The 18033-nt window shown below is 48.8% G+C and overlaps 1 protein-coding gene across 1 annotated transcript in view; it reads right to left on the reverse strand.

The window, feature by feature from the left end:
• Positions 1–18033, reverse strand: part of birc6 (baculoviral IAP repeat containing 6) — a 135256-nt gene that overhangs the window by 94714 nt on the left and 22509 nt on the right. The window contains exons 13-43 of the mRNA XM_086164050.1: positions 17153–17313; positions 16933–17064; positions 16717–16848; positions 16477–16643; positions 16239–16372; positions 15998–16159; positions 15787–15918; positions 15595–15692; positions 15352–15499; positions 15129–15262; positions 13568–13714; positions 13299–13486; positions 12919–13221; positions 10427–10526; positions 9406–9620; positions 9116–9324; positions 7259–7611; positions 6965–7184; positions 6745–6881; positions 6536–6673; positions 5725–5852; positions 5435–5566; positions 4092–4307; positions 3822–4005; positions 3538–3723; positions 3091–3224; positions 2288–2441; positions 2086–2202; positions 1835–1995; positions 898–1024; positions 703–813 (exon numbers count right to left, since the gene is read on the reverse strand). Coding sequence (XP_086020176.1) covers positions 703–813; positions 898–1024; positions 1835–1995; positions 2086–2202; positions 2288–2441; positions 3091–3224; positions 3538–3723; positions 3822–4005; positions 4092–4307; positions 5435–5566; positions 5725–5852; positions 6536–6673; positions 6745–6881; positions 6965–7184; positions 7259–7611; positions 9116–9324; positions 9406–9620; positions 10427–10526; positions 12919–13221; positions 13299–13486; positions 13568–13714; positions 15129–15262; positions 15352–15499; positions 15595–15692; positions 15787–15918; positions 15998–16159; positions 16239–16372; positions 16477–16643; positions 16717–16848; positions 16933–17064; positions 17153–17313 — 5060 coding nt within the window. The remainder of the gene's footprint in view (positions 1–702; positions 814–897; positions 1025–1834; positions 1996–2085; positions 2203–2287; positions 2442–3090; positions 3225–3537; positions 3724–3821; positions 4006–4091; positions 4308–5434; positions 5567–5724; positions 5853–6535; positions 6674–6744; positions 6882–6964; positions 7185–7258; positions 7612–9115; positions 9325–9405; positions 9621–10426; positions 10527–12918; positions 13222–13298; positions 13487–13567; positions 13715–15128; positions 15263–15351; positions 15500–15594; positions 15693–15786; positions 15919–15997; positions 16160–16238; positions 16373–16476; positions 16644–16716; positions 16849–16932; positions 17065–17152; positions 17314–18033) is intronic.

Below are 18033 nucleotides of genomic sequence, written 5' to 3' on the forward strand. Positions count from 1 at the left end.
TATTTTTCATAAATCAAATACTCGTTTATTTTGATCTTGTAATTCCACTGAGAAATCATGATCATGACTATACATAGAATTAAGATTTGTTGTTTTTTTTAAGATCACAGATTTTCTTGATTAACTTTTTTTTTACACATCTTTTTGTTTTTTTTCATAAATAAAATACTCGTTTATTTTGATCTTGTTATTCCATTGAGAAATCATTATCATGACAATACATAGAATTAAGTTGGGTTTTTTTTAAGATCACAGATTTTCTTGATTATTTATTTTTTTAACTCATCTTTTTATTCATTTTTTTACCATAAATTAAATACTCGTTTATTTTGATTTTGTAAGTCCATTTGCCTTTTCAGTCATTTATTTCAAATTTTAAAATGAGATAAAACACGGCATTATTGATCCCACGGTGGGGAAATTCAAGTATTGCAAGCGTGCAGGTGACCAACTGTTAAAACACTATTTACAACAGGGATCTAACCCATAGCATTTATATTGAACACAAATAAAATAGTCATCGAAATAAAAGTATTGCACAAAGTCGCGCATCTGATATCTCCTGGTTCTTGAGGCCATTTTCCAGTCGTTCCTTGGCTGGGTTTCCACAGGCCGGCTAACGCGTCCGATGCACCGGGCCGACGTGTCATTTTACGACGAGGGTGCGTTCGAAAGGCTAAAACGGCGGCGGGACTCTCTCACCGTAGGCCGGCATGTTGGTCATCAAGGTGAGCGAGTGCAGCACGAGACACCACGTCCTGAGAGAGGTGTTGGGATACCACGCCAGCACCGTCAGGAAACTGCTGATGGATGCTAGGATGACGGAGAGACAGGGGGAGGTTGAAAAATGAGCTAGCAAAACAAAAACCGCTGCTGCAGGCTGGCGGGTGAGCGAACCTTGGTTGAGCGGGATGGTGGGGACGCGGCTGGCGTTGAACAGAAAGATGTCGGAGCCGCTCTCCTCGCTGCCGCTGGTGCTCGTGTTCAGGCTCAGGGTGATCCACAGCTGCAGCAGGGACTCCAGCTGACGGGCAAAGACACGGTTACCGTCACTACCAGATGACGAAATCGGTCCGGGAACTCTGGGAACCATCGCGCGTTTGGGATAAAATCTCAAACATTGCGTTCAAAATGCAAGAATTTAGGGAAACTATAAGGATAGATCTTCTGATTTTGGGAATACGATTGGGCTCTTTTTGAAGAACGTACTTGCTCTTTGCAAGGAAATTTCTTTTCAATTCCTTGCTTACTTTCAGGCTCTTTGATTTTAGGCAAATAGTTTGACGCTGCTTTCTTGCTCATTGTGCTAATATTGGAATGATTTTTTTTTTTTAAACTAATTTAGCGCTAGTTTTCAAAGTTTGCGAACCAAAGTGATTTCTAGCTTACATAAAGTAAAGCAGATATATCGTGGTCCTCTGTTTTTTGAAAAGGAGAAAGAGTTTTTCCGTCTTGAGTTTCAGAGACAATTAGCCGAAATAAGTTGGGATTTGATCGTGTTTCAGGTGACAGAACGCCAAGCCATTAAACACAATACGTTTTTATTACTTTTTGTCGGTAATCAGAAATGAAAAGCCTTCTCATAATATCATTTCCTGCTCAAATTGTTTCTGCTGGAAGTCATAACAAATCTAGAAAAAAAAAAAAAAAACTGCAGCTCCGCGCAGACAAATCCGTCGAACGATTTCCTGTCAAACGATTCTCGTCTGGGGTCTAATTACATTTTCCCTACGATTTATACAAATATCGCACTTCTTGCACGAGAGGCGATCTCTGGAGCGCCGTTCGCGTCGGAAAGCGCGCTTTGAATGTGGATGAGCCGAACGTGACGGACCTGCACGTGGTGGACCTGCAGCATGGAGAAGAGCTTGTTGAAGCAGGCGCTCAGCATGGGGATGGAGGAGGGCTGGACCAGGACGCCGCTGCCGGGGACACACCCTCCCCCGTGGAGAGCCCTCAGGAGGGAGTCGTCCGTCCCGTTGGTCGCCTGGTTCACTAAGACACGTGCGCACGGGAAACACTTCTTAGGACGCCGGTTATCCCCGAGGGGACGGTTGGATGGGATGTAACGGCGGCGAGGCTGACCTGTGGAGGAGCTGGACGTGAGCGCCTGCAGGATGGAGTCGGCCTGGAGGGTCGCCATCATTTTCAGCATCAGCTCGGCCTGCTGCTCCAGGCCCACTTCCAGCCTGGCGTCCAGCGCTGGAAACAAACGTCGACGTCTCAAAACGAGCGCTCGGAAACCTTTCCTTTATTTTTTTGGTTTGTTTTAAAACACTCGACTCACCCTGCGACACGGAGATGGAAAGCCCCTGAGAGCCCGGCTTCTCCGTGGCGACGGGATGCTTGGACACGGGGATACCCACTCCCCCGATGTAGGGATTGTACCCGTAGGTGCCAAAATCAGTGCCCCAGTACTCATACCACGTGCTGCTTATGGGCTGGGGAAAAGCAAAAGCACGAGATCTGTGAGTCCCACTTTCAGCTTTTGTTTTTATTTCTGTTATTTATTTTTTTTCCCCCTTTAAAAAGACTCAGGCCTGTCGTAAATCACACACGCAATCCCGATGGGAGGAGCGCGGATATGATCGAATGTTGACCAATCGCAAGCCACTCCAGAATCTATTTCCTCTGCTGGGGGAAAAAAAAAAAAGCAAATACAACTCTGCATGCAAATGTTTGAACTACTTGATAATATTTGTAATACTTTGAGCTGGTTCTTTAACCGGGAAATTCCCGCCGCTCGGACCGCGGGTCGGTAATCAATGCATTATCAATTACTTGGATTGCAGAGCGCCGATTTCAAAAGTTTATCGTGAAACAATTCGGATCTTATTCGGTGAAACGGCTGAAACGTATTTGAGATGTCGACGCGGTCGCGTGGATACATTTGACATTGGGAAATCGGATCGGGTTAGAAAGTCGATGTTTCGATCCGCAGGATGCTTTGAAATGTTGACGCGGCGGCCGATTCGCACCATTTATATTCATAAACTCTATTAAATGCTACGATGTGAATCCCAAGGTTTTTAACTCGGTCGGCTCGGCGAGCGCGCGGCGAGGATAACGCCAAGAGGAAAACCCACGTACCTTAAACACTTTGGCCGCGAGGGGATCTTTTTCCAAATCAATATCTAAAGGATCAATATCAACATCCATCAGGTCTTGAAGCAAGTCAAAGTCAATGTCTTTTTCTTTTTCCAAAGATGACAGAGGTGGAGCACCTTTGGATAATAAAAACAGCTTTAATTTTGCCAAACGTCGGGTAACATCATCAAGCAAAGTCACATCCTAAAGCACATGACCGGGTCTACTTCGGGTCAGGCTCGAATTCGGACTCGTCAAACCGCGTACGTCGGATTTTATGACGTGCACGGCAGTTTCACGAGGCCGAACTCGCGCGCCAATAATCCGGAAATAAGTCCAAACACAAGAAATACTGTATATTCAACACCGAGGTGACACGAGGTCGGATAAAGCGGTGAAAGGCGTGTGTGGAGGACGCACTTTGGAAAACGGAGGGGGTCCCGGCAGTACCTGCCATGATATCGGGCACCAGGGCCTCGTCGATGCTCTCCACCAGAGGGATGGGCGCCGGCTGGGGCAGGGGGTCGTCCGGGTCGGCCGCCGCCGCCGCCGCCGCCGAGGAGGACGACGCCCCCGCCTCCTCGGCCGCCGCCACGTCGTCCATGGCGTCCAGGGAGCCCGGAGACAGCAGCTCGCCTGGGGGAAACGGATCGGGACGGGCGACGTCAGGGGGGACCTGAGCGTTTTCGGTCGAAGGGTTTGCAGGAAAGGACGGATCCGGAGAAGAACCGTACCTGCGAGGATGTCCTGTAGCATGCAGGTGAGGGAATACTGCGCCCAGGCCCCGCCCCAGGAGATGTCCCCCCGGTTGAAGTCCGTGCCCACCAGCAGCAGCAGCAGGCGTTCCAGCTGCTGCTCCGACACCACCTCCGACAGGTGGATCGTGGGTCGGGTCGCGTTGGCTATCCTGGCCAGGACCTGAAGGGGCGGCGGGCGGCGGGTTATAAACACACGCGGCGATCGCTGAGGCCGCAAAACGTAGGCGCGCGACTGCTCGACGTCACCTTGCAGACGAAGAGGAGCAGGTCGGCGTGGCAGGTGAAGTCCATGGAGAGCAGGAAGAGGGCCAGCTTCTGCACCACCGAGATGCAGCGCTCGTGGGAGAGAGTGAAGGGCAGCGGCTCCACCTCGGGGGCTTCTTTGGCAGTGGTGGACTCCGTGTCCAGGGTGGAGCGCGGCCACTCGGCCGTCCGCCGCAGACGGATCAGGTCCTTAAAGTGCTGAGGGGGGGGGAAGAGGAGACCAGATGTTACCGGCCGCGCTCGGCGACGTCCTCGCTATCTGAACCGGGGATGTCAAACTTACGTCCCGCCTGCGGAATTAAAACTGTTCACGGGCCGAATCCGTCCTGCGAGATCACTTTGAGATACGTTTTTTTTTTTTTCAATTCAAGAAACTATTGTTATTATGCCAGGACTTTACCCATCTGGACCATTTGACAGTAGATTTTCCTCCATGTGGACTCTGAGCTACAATGACTGACATGGTGGTCATGGTCAAACTCGTTTTCAGCATCATCACGTAACAATATAAATCTAACTCAATGTAAGTACTCCTTCATGTGAAATAACTGCATCATTACTCATTCAAATCCAAAATGTTACATATGTTTTTACAAAGATGTAAAAAAAAAAAATGACGCTACAAAGCTAGCTTTCACTGCTGCGGTGTTTTTGGTGAACACATTCTTCTGCCATCGTCGTTTAGCTTTTAATTCTTGGACGATTTGTTGTTTTTCCGGAAGGCTAACTTTAGCACGCTTAGCTCCGTGTTTGGTGTTAAAACGCAAACATAGATTGTACTCTTTGACAAGCGACGCCGCCTCAAAACACAAAAGACATACCGTTTGTTTTCTCCTTGAAGCACAAACATGTTTTCTCATCTTTCTTGAACTTTTCTCTTCCTGGACATTTAGGGATCATTTGTATTTTTACAATTTCACTTGTTGATGTGGATACACTGCGATCTAATGGCAGGATGCCGACCCTTGGTGGGTCACGTGATGAGCGTGAACTGTGGGAAATGTCGTTAATTCTCGATGCATGTGTTTAAGACTTATATATTTTTTTGAAGAGGTTGACTTGGCGGGCCACATTTGGCTCGCGGGCCTTGAGTTCGACACGTGTGCTTGAGGTTTTAAACACTCGCCGGGACTCTCGGGTCAGTTTCGGTAAAAAGCGAAGCGTAACAACATAAAAATGAGAACTAGACCGCGCTTAGCGTGTTCGTTTCAGACGCCGTAGCAATATTAGCCTACAGTGTGAAATACCTTGTGAAATCGCCGACGAATGAAGGCATCTAGACGGAAAAAGAAAATACCGTTGGTAATTCGAGCAGGGCGACTGACCTTGGATGTGGCTTGCTTGAGCTTGGCCTGCTCCACCAGCAGCTTGTAGGAGGAGCCCTTGTTGCTTTGGATCTTCTCCTTCTCGATCTGCTCCACCAAAGCTTTCTGTTTGGCTTTCAATAGGTTCAACTGCTGCAAAGAAAAGGCTCCGATGAAAAGGGGCACGTGGCGCGAGCGCCATCCCACCAAAACGCTTCCCGTGGACAGAGCCACTGCTGGCTTGGGTTTCATTTTTCCTCCCGCCTCTATGTCTTTTCAAACAAGCCGTTGTCGGAGGGTGACCGCTTTACCTGCTTGTGGTGGACAAGCTGCTTGCGGATCTTGCGGGAGTAGAGTCTGTCTAGACTGCTGCTGCCTTTGGCGGCCCTGCTGGCGTTCTGCGACTGAAGGCTGTTGTTGATGAAGCTCCACTGAATGCCTGCAGGAGGGAAGAGGCGGCTCGCTCTTATCACTGCACTCGCGATTAAACAGTTGATCAGAGTGTGAGCCATGCTATTTTTCTTTGGGGGAAAAAAAAAAAAAAAAGAGCTGTGACCAAAAAAGGCTTTTTAGACAAAAAAAGGGAGGCTTCCAGTCTCAGTCAGTATAGATACGACCAACAATCTAGCTTTAAATGTTAAATATCGATAAATATCACGGCGAGTGGTTCTAAGATAAGAACAACTTTATTTGTCCCGAAGGAAATTGTTGTGCCAGACTTTCAAGCAAAAACATAACATAATTATATTTTAAAATCCCTGTTGCAAACCTATGGGGCTAGTTAAGGAGGGAAAAAAAAACACTGTTTATTATTTTTTGTTTCCATGACTAAATAATAAATATAGTCATATTTAAGCAGAAAAACAACTGATGGTGTCCAATGGGGTAAATTCAAATCCAAATCTTGTCGTGAGCAACACTGTGATGTTTATCATTATTTAGCCCGTGCTAGATTAATATATAAAATACTGTATGGGATCTTTGGATGGAATTTTTAATTCATGTCAAGCATTTTTGTAACCGTGAACCTGCGAGATCTAAAAAAAAAAAAGATAAAATTCCAGCGGCGCCCAGCATAACATGGTCATTCTGTTGCAGGCGGCGGCGGCAGCGGCGGCGTACCTGTAAAAGATCTCTCCCTCTCTTTCCCTCCGAGCTGCTTCTTCCCGCCGGAGGCTTCGTCCTCGATGCTGGCCACGTAGTCCAGCAGCCTGGACACCAGCATCACCACCCAGCTGATCATCGGGATGTCCAGGACGCCTGGGGGAGGACAAACTGTGAGGCGGGGGGACGACTACGGCGGATGTGCGAGGGCGCGTCGGCGTCCCGACCTTCGGTCCGGCGCTGGATGGCGGAGTGCGGCTGCTGCAGGGGGGACAGCAGGTTGTCCAGGAGGTTCAGGAGACCCTCCAGGACGCCGCTGTTGCTCAGGGATCTTTGGCCGATGCAGGACAGGAGCATGAAGACCCTGACGCGGAGCGAGAAGGGGTGTGTCAACTGTAATTTTAAAGCAGGTGTAGGGTGGGGGGGGGAAGAGGAAGGGGCTCCAACCTGTCCTGGGGGAAGATGAGCAGCTGCTCCGAGTTGTAGAGCTCCTGCAGCACGTTGGAGAGGAACTGGCCCCACCAGCGCTCGCCCCCGCACAGCTGCACGAGCAGGAGGCCGGCGTGGAGGCGGATCTTTGGTGTCCCGCTGATGCAGAGGTGTTTGAAGAGCTCCTCGCAGGCCTGAGCGTGGAAGGTGCTCTGGAGCACCGAGGGCACGGAGTGACCTGAGGGCGGACGTGGGATGAGCGGCCGCGAAAAAGGGCGCGGATTTTTCAAAAACCCCGACCCCGCCGCTCACCGTTATTGGAGTACAGCAGGCTGAGCAGCGTGTCCAGCAGGTAGCGGATGATGGTCCTCAGTTGCTCCGTGGAGGAGTTCAGGACCAGCTCCTGGGCGTCCCTGGACCTGGCGGCCAGGAGGGATTTGCGGGTGGTGCCCAGCGACACGCGCAGCCGCTGCACGGCGTGGTGGGCCAGGTTGAGCTGCAGCTGCAGCTGGATGCAGTCCTGGTAGGCCGAGAAGACGCGCTGGTCCTCCTCCACCACTTTGTCCGGTTTGCGTAAGAAGTACTGGGCGTTGTTTGCGCTGTTGAGCGGCGGCAGGTCGATGTTCTGGAGCAGCGTCTCCAGGCGATGACAGGCCAGGTTGTACCTGGTGCGGGGGAAAACACCGGAACGCTGTTCATCCATGCAACTACCACTTCCTCACCGAGACAAAAAGACCCCAGAAGTGTGAAGAAAAAGATGTACGGGACTGTCTCAGAAAATGTGAATATTGTGATAAAACTCTTTATCTTCTGTGATGCAATTACAAAAACAAAAATGTCATACATTCTGGATTCATTACAAATCAACTGAAATATTGAGATGAGATGAGACACTAAGGTGAAGAGAAACTCAAGCCTTGCATTGCAAGCCTTTTATTATTTTAATATTGCTGATTGGGGCTTACATCTTAAGGAAACTCAAAAATCCTATCTCAAAGTATTAGAATATCATGAAAAAGTTTTTTTTTTTTTTTTTAATTGCATTGCGGAAGATAAAGAACTTAATCACAATATTCTAATTTTCTGAGACAGTCCTGTATAAGGTCAACACACAGTTGAGGTAATTTTGTGTTACAAGCTACTAACTGGTACTAAAATGGTTTAATACTGTTCTTGAGAAATGTAAAAAAAAAAATGTAAAAAAAAAAAAAAAAAAAACAGATCTGAAATTTAAATCATCAAATGGCCACATATTATTCTTATTATTATTCTTTTTTAAATCAACTGCTGTTTTAAATGTTTTATGTTTACTGACACTACAAGTCCAATTTCCATGAACGCAACTGGTTACGTATCAATTCGCACTTTTTCTTTTGACATGCACATCCTGTTTACACATTTACGTTTTTCTGCACGGTTTACGTCTCAGTGCAATAATACGCTTATTATTATTATTGGTTTTTTTTTGGCTTCACCACAGACAGCTGTGGACGAGATGCAGTGGAGCCAGCGTTACTGGTATCCGATTACTTAAAGCACCAGCTAAATCAGACCCGGGCATTTTACGGCCCATTTTGCTTTTTTTATCCTATTTTCTATTCTAAACTATTGCCTTTGAATATCTTTAAGTATTTTCAATCAATATTCAATTGAGAAACTTATTTCTATTTTTTCCCTCGTGCTTAATTTTGTATGGATGATTACAAACAAAATAATGTCGGTACATTTCTACCATCGTGAATGATTTTAAAATTGAAATAAAATGGCAAAAATGTAAAGATTTAAACTGCGATTTCATTTTGTTCACTTTGCGTGATACCTAGGTGGCACGCGCATAAAAATTAAATAAGAAATGTCTGGCAGCCAAAATAATAACCCGCCCCTGAGCGACATAATTATCTCTAGATTGCATTTTTCCTATTGCTTCAAGCTGGGGTCTGCAGCTTTGGGAAACTCAAGACAATATAAATGGATTATTTGACAAAAACATCAAAACAACATTTTCTGAAATCTTTTGTAAAAAGTATTCCTCCGATCGGGAACTTGAGCGAGGATTCTATCTAGCTTGTGATTCCTCCATCGGTCGTCCTCCTCAACACAGATCAATATAAAAACCACGGGTAAGATTAAACGGATAAATAAATGTTCTCATGCATCTTCCGGTCTGACCTGCACTGAATATCCTCCTGCAGCGCCACCATCATGGTCAGGTGCTGCTCCACGTCTGGCTGGCTGGCGGCCTCGTTCTCCCCCCTGAGAGGGTCGTGCATCAGCTTCAGCTCGCTCTCCCAGGGCAGGATGTAGGTGTGCCCGTAGTAGAAGCCCAGCGGGATCTTGGCCCGGGCGTTGGTGCTGCCGTAGCGGCCGATCACGGTGATCTGAGGCGACACGCGGGCGGCGGGTGATTCGAACGGCGGCGCGATCTGAAAATGTGCGGCGAGCTCGGCGCGGAAACGGACCTTCATGAACCTGCAGACGGGCGGAGGCAGCAGGTCGTGCAGGATGAGCGAGTGGGTGCTGATGTCGGTGGCCACCACCAGCCGGCGGCCGTCCACCTCCTCGCCCAGCGTCCAGATGTCGATGGAGAGCGAGGCCAGGTCCCCGCACGTCGGGATCAGGGCGTCCGTGAGCAGCACGGGGCGGCCGAAGTCCAGCGTGACAAAACGGCGGGCCCCTGGGAAGGAAGCGCCGACAAACCGACAAACGTGGGACGAGGATTTCACACAATCTAGTGAGATTCGTGGACGCTGTGCTATTTACGAGGCTATCGCCGCTCTGCGTCTGCAAAAAACATCCTCGGGTAGGAGACCGTCGAGACATCAAATGACCAGTTCATTACGTAAATATTGCCATGTGAAGAAAGGCCTCGTGTTTCGTAAAAATCTATTCCTGCTGATCAATACGGCGCAAAAGTAATAGACAATAATCAGATGCCATTTTTACATTACGTTACATCCGGCAGACGCTTTTATCCAAAGCGGCTTCCAATAGAGGACATAAGGACTGCAAATAACACTTGCAAATGCAAGATGCACAGGAAATATACAGAACAGTAAGTTTGGGTTAGTGAGTTTTTTTTTTGTTTTTTTTGACAAAGACATACACAAACATACATACACACACACTTTAAATTGATATATATTCCCTTACTGGAAAATGCTTAAGAAATGAACAAAACTCTGTAAGTAACTATGTCACAAATGTCAAACAAATAATAAGTTACTAACAGACCGTAACAATTAATGGTCAGAAAAAAGACGTGATTTTAAAGAAATAAATCAATGATAAACGACGAACCAAAAAATTGTAAGTGCAGAGCCTATCACAATTTTGTCGTTGAGGAAAAAATATCAGATATGACCGTAAAGTCAAGCACCGCCTTACCCAGACCCCAACAAACGCATTGAAAATAATTAGAACGATAATAATTTTGGTTGAGGAGCTCAAACCAGACGTGAGTAACTCAGTCACGTGACCTACCGGAATGCATGCGCTCGATAATGATGGACTGATGAGGAGGAGGCTGCAGGAAATGGGAGGCCTGGGAAATGGCCAGAGCCAGACCGCTGCCCATGGGGCTCTGAGGAGAGAGAGAGAGAAAACCGATATTCCATCCAATCGAGATTTCACGAGTCCAAAAACACAAAAAAAAAAAAAAAAAAAGAAAAAAGACAACCCGTTCACTGAGATTTTGGCTTCCTGGCTGCTCTGAAAGCTGAAATCTGAAAGCGCCATCGACGACGACGTGACGGTGGTTTTTATAGAAAGCGAAACCTCGGCTTACGAATTGAATTTGTTCTTTTGACTCCGTTCACAAACCGAATTGATTTTTCCCGTTGAAATCCATGGAAATCCCAACGATCCGTTCTCCAGGCCCAAAAGAACACGGTACTCTTTTGTAGCGTTTTTACGAGATTACTTGTAACAAAAATACACAACGGGATTAAAGATAACATTAATTATTTCAGCACTTGTACTTGCTGTTTCCTTCGCTCAATCTGCAAAAGTAAAGCCTTCTTGCATATGAGACCCTCGCTGAAGCGCTCTTTCATCAGTGCAACGTTTAATAACTCTTTTTCTTCTTCTAAGACTCCGTTACAATCGTCTCGATTGCACAGACGGTCGACTCGGCCGTGTCGTAGCGCTCGCGTTTCCTTCCTCGGATCGACTGTGATTCTTAACGTCTTCTGAACACCGCTATCGCGAGCACTTTCGACTTTTTTTGAGAGCCATAATGAGGGCTAGCTTACTGAGAAACGGACAAAAAAGCGTTAAAACAGCCCGTGAGTTTGTTTGTTTGTGTGTTGGTGCACCGAGGCTTGTTCGGCGGGTCGATTCTAAATGTCATCCAACTGTTCGTGGGCCGGTAAATTCACCGACAGCCGAGGTCCTGCTGTATCCCCTCTGAGCCAATCGTACCAACATCTCCTGGTCTGACACCAGCTGGTCCCAAATAAGCAGGTGTGAAGGCCAGTTTTAAAGTTAAAATAAAGCGATCCCCTCTCCGGTCACCTGGTGCAGCTGATTAATCTTCTTCTTCTTCTTCTTCTTTCGGCTTTTCCCTTCAGGTGTCGCCACAGCGAGTCAACTTTCTCCATCTAACCCTATTCTCTGGATCCTCCTCTCTCACACCAACTACCTTCATATCTTCTCTCACGACGTCCATAAATCTTCTCTTTGGTCTTCCTCCAGACCTCCTGCCTGGCAGCTCCAACTCCAGCATCCGTCTACCAATATATTCACTATCCCTCCTCTGTCCATGACCCAACCATCTCAGTCTGGCTTCTCTGACCTTCTCTCCAAAACATCTAACACAGTGGTTCTTAACCTGGGTTCGATCGAACCCCAGGGGTTCGGTGAGTCAGTCTCAGGGGTTCGGCGGAGGTGAAGACACACACCCAACTTATTGGTGATGACATCACTGGCCGCAGGTGATCACGCTACATAGCTCGGCCTATCCGTGCTGCAGAGATTTTGCAGGGAAGAACACGTACAATACGGATTCACATGTATGACGGAACGTGATTGGAATCGATGTCCTCACTGCATGATTTGGAACGACAAGATGAGCAATTCTAGTCCGGCCCCGGCAAAACTAAGGGAAGGCTTCCTTCAGCTGCATGGAGATGGGAGCTACAAGAACATAGCGCTTGCTGAATTCAAGGTGAAGGGAGCCAGATTCCATGAAAAGGCTACTCTGCCTGTTCTTTGCACCCATCGACCAAACGATCCTCCATCCAATAAAGAAGGGTTCGGTGAATGCGCATGTAAAACAGGTGGGGTTCAGTACCTCCGACAAGGTTAAGAACCACTGATCTAACATGTGCTGTTCCTCTGATAGACTCATTCCTGATCCTCTCCATCCTGGTCACTCCCAAAGAGAACCTCAACATCTTCATCTCTGCGACCTCTAGTTCTGCCTGCTGTCTTTTGGTCATTGGAACAGTTTCTAGTCCAAACATCATCACTGGTCTCACTTGTACTCCTTTCCTTTTATTCTGGCTGATGTTCTTCTATCTCTTGGTACCCCTGACACTTTTCTCCACCCATTCCAACCTGCTTATACCTGTATCGTCATCTCTTTTCCACACTCTCCTACGCTCTGGACTGTTGACCCTAAGTACCTGAAATCCTCCAGCTTCTTGATCTCCACTCCCTGTAGCCTCACCGTTCCACCCGAGTTCCTCTCATTCACACACATATATTCTGTCTTGCTGCGACTAACCTTCATTCCTCTCCTTTCCAGAGCATACCTCCACCTCTCTAGATTTTAATACACGTGAACATCTGAAATGGGATCCAATGATAGAAGTGACATTGTTGATGTTTCAGCCCGGAGCCGTAGCAACCGATCACTAATGCGTGCACTAATAAAGCCCCGCCGCTGATTTTACGACCTATAATTCGCCGCGTGGAAGACGTGACAGGGCAGCGATCGGGACCGGAAACGTCTGGCCGGCGGAAACACTCACCGATTTGGCTTTTTGTGTGTTTTTGTGCGACGCCAGGTTGACGGGTCCGGGGTCCATCATGGATCCGGGGAAGAGGTGAGCCAGCTCGGCGCTGAAGGCTGCCGACACGGCCTCGTTGGGCGGCGTGAGCGGCGGGGTCATGAAGAGGGGCGTGGTTTTGGGCGTCGGGGGGATGACGTCGGAGGGGTGGATGAAGAAGCCCGGAGCCGAGGAGGGGTTGGAAGGCACGGAGTTGTGGATCGGCCCCACGCAGGAGGCGGCGGCCGAGGTGGTCTGGTGGAGCTTGGCCTCCAGCTTGGCCTTCTGATTCAGAGAGACAAACGGCGTCAAGCGGGTTCCGACCCGACTCTTCCGACCCTTTGTGTGTTTTGCTCTTTCACCTGTTGCTGCAGCTTGAGAAGCTGCTGCTGTTTCTCTTGCAGGACCTGCAGCTGCTGCTCCGCGGACACCATGGCGTGGGACAGGGACTGTAGCGCCACCTGGGCCGCCGAGCTCAGCGCCGTGGAAGCCTCGCCCACCGTTCCCGTCGACAGGCCGCCGACCGCCGGGGTCACGCCGAATGTGCTCACTGAGGGGACGGGCAAAAGTAGAACGTCGGCGCGGCGCGATTCGACCTCGAACGCGCGCTTTCCAGGCGAGACGTGTTTACCAGTGAACATGCTGGCGTCGTCGCGCTCCACCCGCGTGCCGTCGCTGGTGGAGATGCAAGTAAAGTGCAAAGGCTCGACCTCCAGGAGGCCCGTCAACGCTGTGAAGCTCCCCTCTGCTGCCGCACAGCTGCTGACCTTCCCGTTCCCTGCAGCGCACGCACACAGAAGTCGCATCATTCACATGGCAAGAAGATGGATGGATGGATAGAATCGCACATCCACAGCGGGTGGGTTTTTTGTTTTTCAGCACAGAGCAGCAACAAACCCTTAAGAGACACCACGGAAAAATATACTGCTCACAAAAATAAAGGGAACACTTGAACAACACAATGTAACTCCAAGTCAATCCCACTTGTGTGAAATCATAGTGTCCACTCAGGAAGCAACACACATTCATTTGGACTTGTTTTAAGGACATTACATCAAAAGTTGGATCAGCCTGGAGTTTGTTTTTACACTTTCATTTTGAGTGTGATTCCTAATCCAGACCTCCATGGGTTGATACAATTGATTTCCATTGATCATTTTGGTGTGATTTTGTTGTCGGCACATTCAACTGTGTAAAGAGCAAAGTATTTCATAAGAATATTTCATTCATTTAGATCTAGGATGTGTTTTTTAAGTGTTCCCTTTATTTTTTGGAGCAGTGTATTTAGCAGGGATGATAAGACAGTCGGTGAGAGACGGAGATAATGAGACAAACAAACGTCTGAAATATGGCAAAGCGAATGTAGCGTTTAGCTTCACTGTGACTGTTACGATGAGAGACAAGGAAAGACCGGCGTGTTCGCTGTAATAAATGAATAAATCAATGAATAAATCGGCGCGATTTGTTTTATTCATTTTTGTTTTGTGGGTTAACGTGTTTTTTAAGTTGTGCTCCTGAATTAATGTTGGTGATCAATTTGAATTTATTGAAATTGTTATTGATTTCAATACATTTTATTTTTCAGTATCAAATGGTTCAGTCGGTCAAAAATGATTAAATAAGGATTTAATTTATTTGATTTCAGGAAAATAGATGCACTTTAAATCTTTTGTGTTACAGACTAAGAAACAGTGTAATTAAAGAGAATAAATAATTATTCTCTTTTTGCTTTTCATTCAATATATGATTGCCTGACTGAAAACAATATTCAAGACAGCATGAAGTGGAATAATTTAAATAATATAGCGTACCATGGTTGCATCTTAAACCATTCCTTGTTAAGCTAAAGGGACTTCCCCACACTTCCTGCAATATTTACAATTTTCATATTAAATGAGAGGAATTTTGAACCAGAAATTCAAAAAAAAATTATCATAAGATGAGCAAAACAACCTGAGCAAGGATGGTACAGAGTTGTTATCTTTTCTGCACGACTGAATGACGTCTGCAGAAATGTGAATTTAAAGAACGACCTCTCGAGTTGGTGTCAGTGTGTGAACATCTATGCAGTTGCACAGCGCAGGAAGCCTGAGTGCCTTTCCAGGATACGTGACGGGCATCCCGTTCTGACTCGTGTGTGTGTGTGTGTGTGTGTGTGTGTGAGGAATGCGAGTGTGTGCGCGGCCCCACACCTGAGAGAATGTCAGACAGATCGATCTCATCTGACTGGACCCCGATGCTGCTGTTGAAGGCATTCTTGCAGGAGGAACCGCTGACCTCCAGGTCAAAGAGCACCGGGTCGAACGGCGAGCTGTACAGGCCGTACCTACGGCGACGGGGAGGCGCGGGAAAATACGGGTGAGATCCCGAGGAAACGGAAACGAAACGGAAGCTGCGGCGAGAGCCGGCAGGTACCTGGTCTGCAGCAGCGCCTCCAGTGGCGTGAGCCTGTCCTGTAGCTGTCTTGAGATGGCGGTGAGCAGGGAGGCGCAGGCGGTGCTGCAGCCCGCCAGGTCCTCCTCCTTCACATAGTTCAGTAACACAAAGTACCAGAACACAGAGCCTGCGGGGCCCGGAGACAACATGAACACGTTTGACCATTTCGTCACCGGCGAGGGCGTCGACGGGACGCGCGGAAAACGGCGAACGGCCACTTACCACCTGTGGCTGCTGCGGGTAAGTAAGGCATATTGTCGAGGAGAGCCTTCAGAAGGCTCATACCGAAACCCTGTTGACTTGGATCTCCTTTCCCGTTGCTACGGAGGAAACCCCTTTGTGATTTACTTTCACTTCGATCCGAAAAGGACGCTAACGCCGGCGAACGAAGAGGGCGACGCTTTTTTTTCCTACCTTATACAAAGTGCAAGAAAGCGAGCGCATTTGTGCGCGATGCTGCGGCCGGCCTCGAAGAAACACACCTGCACGATCTCGGTCAGCCTGCTGCGGGTTTTGGCCAGCAGCCCCTCTTTGCCCTCTTTCAGGCTGAGGAGCCAGGAGAGGATTAGAACCCGGCAGCGCTCAAAGCGAGGGCGTTACGTCCGAGGCGCCGGGGGAGTCCTACCTGCAGGGGCCGTTGGAGAACACGCCGGCCAGCCAGCACAGGATGTCCAGGATGAGGCTCTGGGCGTGCTCGGTGGTGGAGCTGCCCTCGCCCCGCTGGCACAGAGCCTCCAGCAGCTTCTCGTGGAAGTCCGGGAACTGCAGCATAGCGCAGCGCTGCACTCTGGGGAGAAGGACGCGACAAACGCCGCGGTCAGGATGGAAACGGCGTGCTACGGGTGACATCGGTGATGAACTCTGACCTTTCCTTCGGGATGGACGTCTTCTTGAACCGTCTGATTGTGACCGACACTTCTTGCAGCAAGTCGCAGCCTCGCAGGTTCTCCACTTTCTTTGAGGGTGCCGGGGTCTCCGCTTTTACCGAAGACACCTTATCCTACACGGGCACGCGGAGCAAAAAAAAAAACGCAAATAATCCCACCGGGAGCGTCGCTCGTCGCTCGTAAAACGCGAGCCGTTTCTTTGAAACGGAGATTGTACCTTGGAGGCCTGAGCGCGCTGCAGCAGCGTGGACAGCGAGTGGGCTTTGGCGCACTGAGGCTTGCTGCTGGGGATCCTGACCACGGGTCGCGGCCCGTCCTCCACCGCCTTGTCGCTCACCGCTTTAATATGGACCAGGAAGGAGCGGTACTTCCCCCCTGCTATTCCTGCGGAAGGAGAGCGGACGGGTTGAAGGAACACCCGTTCCTCTCGCAGAAGAACGGCCGACTCGGCTTTCACCTTTGACCAGTTTGGGGCTGGTGAGGCTCAGCATGCCGGCGTGGCCCGAGAGGTCCAGCCCACTGGCCAGCCACACTGGACCGCACAGGATGTCCTCCTTGTGGTCCTCCAAGAACGGACAGAGCACCGAGCCTGAAACAAAACGCCGTTTCCTTCAGATGGCCAAGATCTGTTTTCTCGAAGCGATTTATCGGCGCGTCGTCAAATCTACCGTACCCGAGGTCTCTTCGACGTCCATGAACTGGATGTCTTCGGTAAAGTCGTGCAGCAGAGGCTGGCCGTTGCGTTCCCCGTTGGCGTGGAGGACGCTGGAGAGGGGGAACGAGATCTGCCGGTCCACTGCCGTCTCTGTCCGGGGCACCGGACGCCAGAGCGTCAGACAGGAACCTTCCGGTATTTGGGTTCCACGACGTCAAAAAAAAAACAAAGGACTCACCGCTGACTTTGCCCAGCCCAGGCGCCTTGTTCTTCAGCAGAGTGACCTGGATCTGAGGAATGTTGACGATGTTGGCGTTGAGGACAAACTTGAAGTCCACGTGGCCCACCATGCAGGCCTTGGGCAGGACCAGCTCAAACAGGTGCTCGTCCCAGCTGGAGCTTCGGGCAGCGACAAACAGAAGATGCAACATCGTGAGAGGAGAAAACCGCTTTTGCGCAGCAGAGGGCGCTCGAGCGACACAATCCTGTCAAAATGCTGAGTAATGCAGCTTGTCAAGCTGGATCTCATCCTCACCAGAAGTTGCAAAGCACTTTGCAGCTACAAATGTATTAACAGTGACCTCACTGCTGCTAATTGCGCGACTCGAGATTTCCTTACAAGCCTTCGTGAGATTAACGGGTGATTATCGATAGTTCTGAAGACCGTTGCGCACAAACTGAATTGGGGGAAAAAAAAAAAATGGCAACAAGGAGGGAGGAAACGGGTTAGAGGCAGACGTGCCGAAAATCCCGTGGTTATATCTTTCCCAAATTTTAAGATCAAAATAACTGATCAAACAATCCTAAAATGTGTAATCTAGAGCCTGAAGCTTTTTTTTTTTTTTTTTTTTCAAATCTACAAGCGGGTCTTGCTTGTAAAGCAATACACGAGCACTAGCAAACGCAGCCTCATATATTATTTATGCACTGGTGCAAAAAATGGTGCAGAAAGCCTATTGCTCTTCACTTAAGAGTTAACATCGCTGACATGGATGTGAATTTTAAAACACGCCTAAACTGGAACGCTGGATCGGTAGAAGGATAAGCGGTTCAAAATGATACGCGGCAGAGTCTCGGCGCGTGTGTTTTTCAATATAATAAAATGTCTCCTCCGAACTG

The sequence above is a fragment of the Fistularia commersonii genome, chromosome 2, assembly GCF_037954325.1.
Source record: "Fistularia commersonii isolate RoL2024-O1a breed Wild chromosome 2, RoL_Fcom_v1.0, whole genome shotgun sequence".
In the NCBI taxonomy this organism is placed as follows: domain Eukaryota; kingdom Metazoa; phylum Chordata; class Actinopteri; order Syngnathiformes; family Fistulariidae; genus Fistularia; species Fistularia commersonii.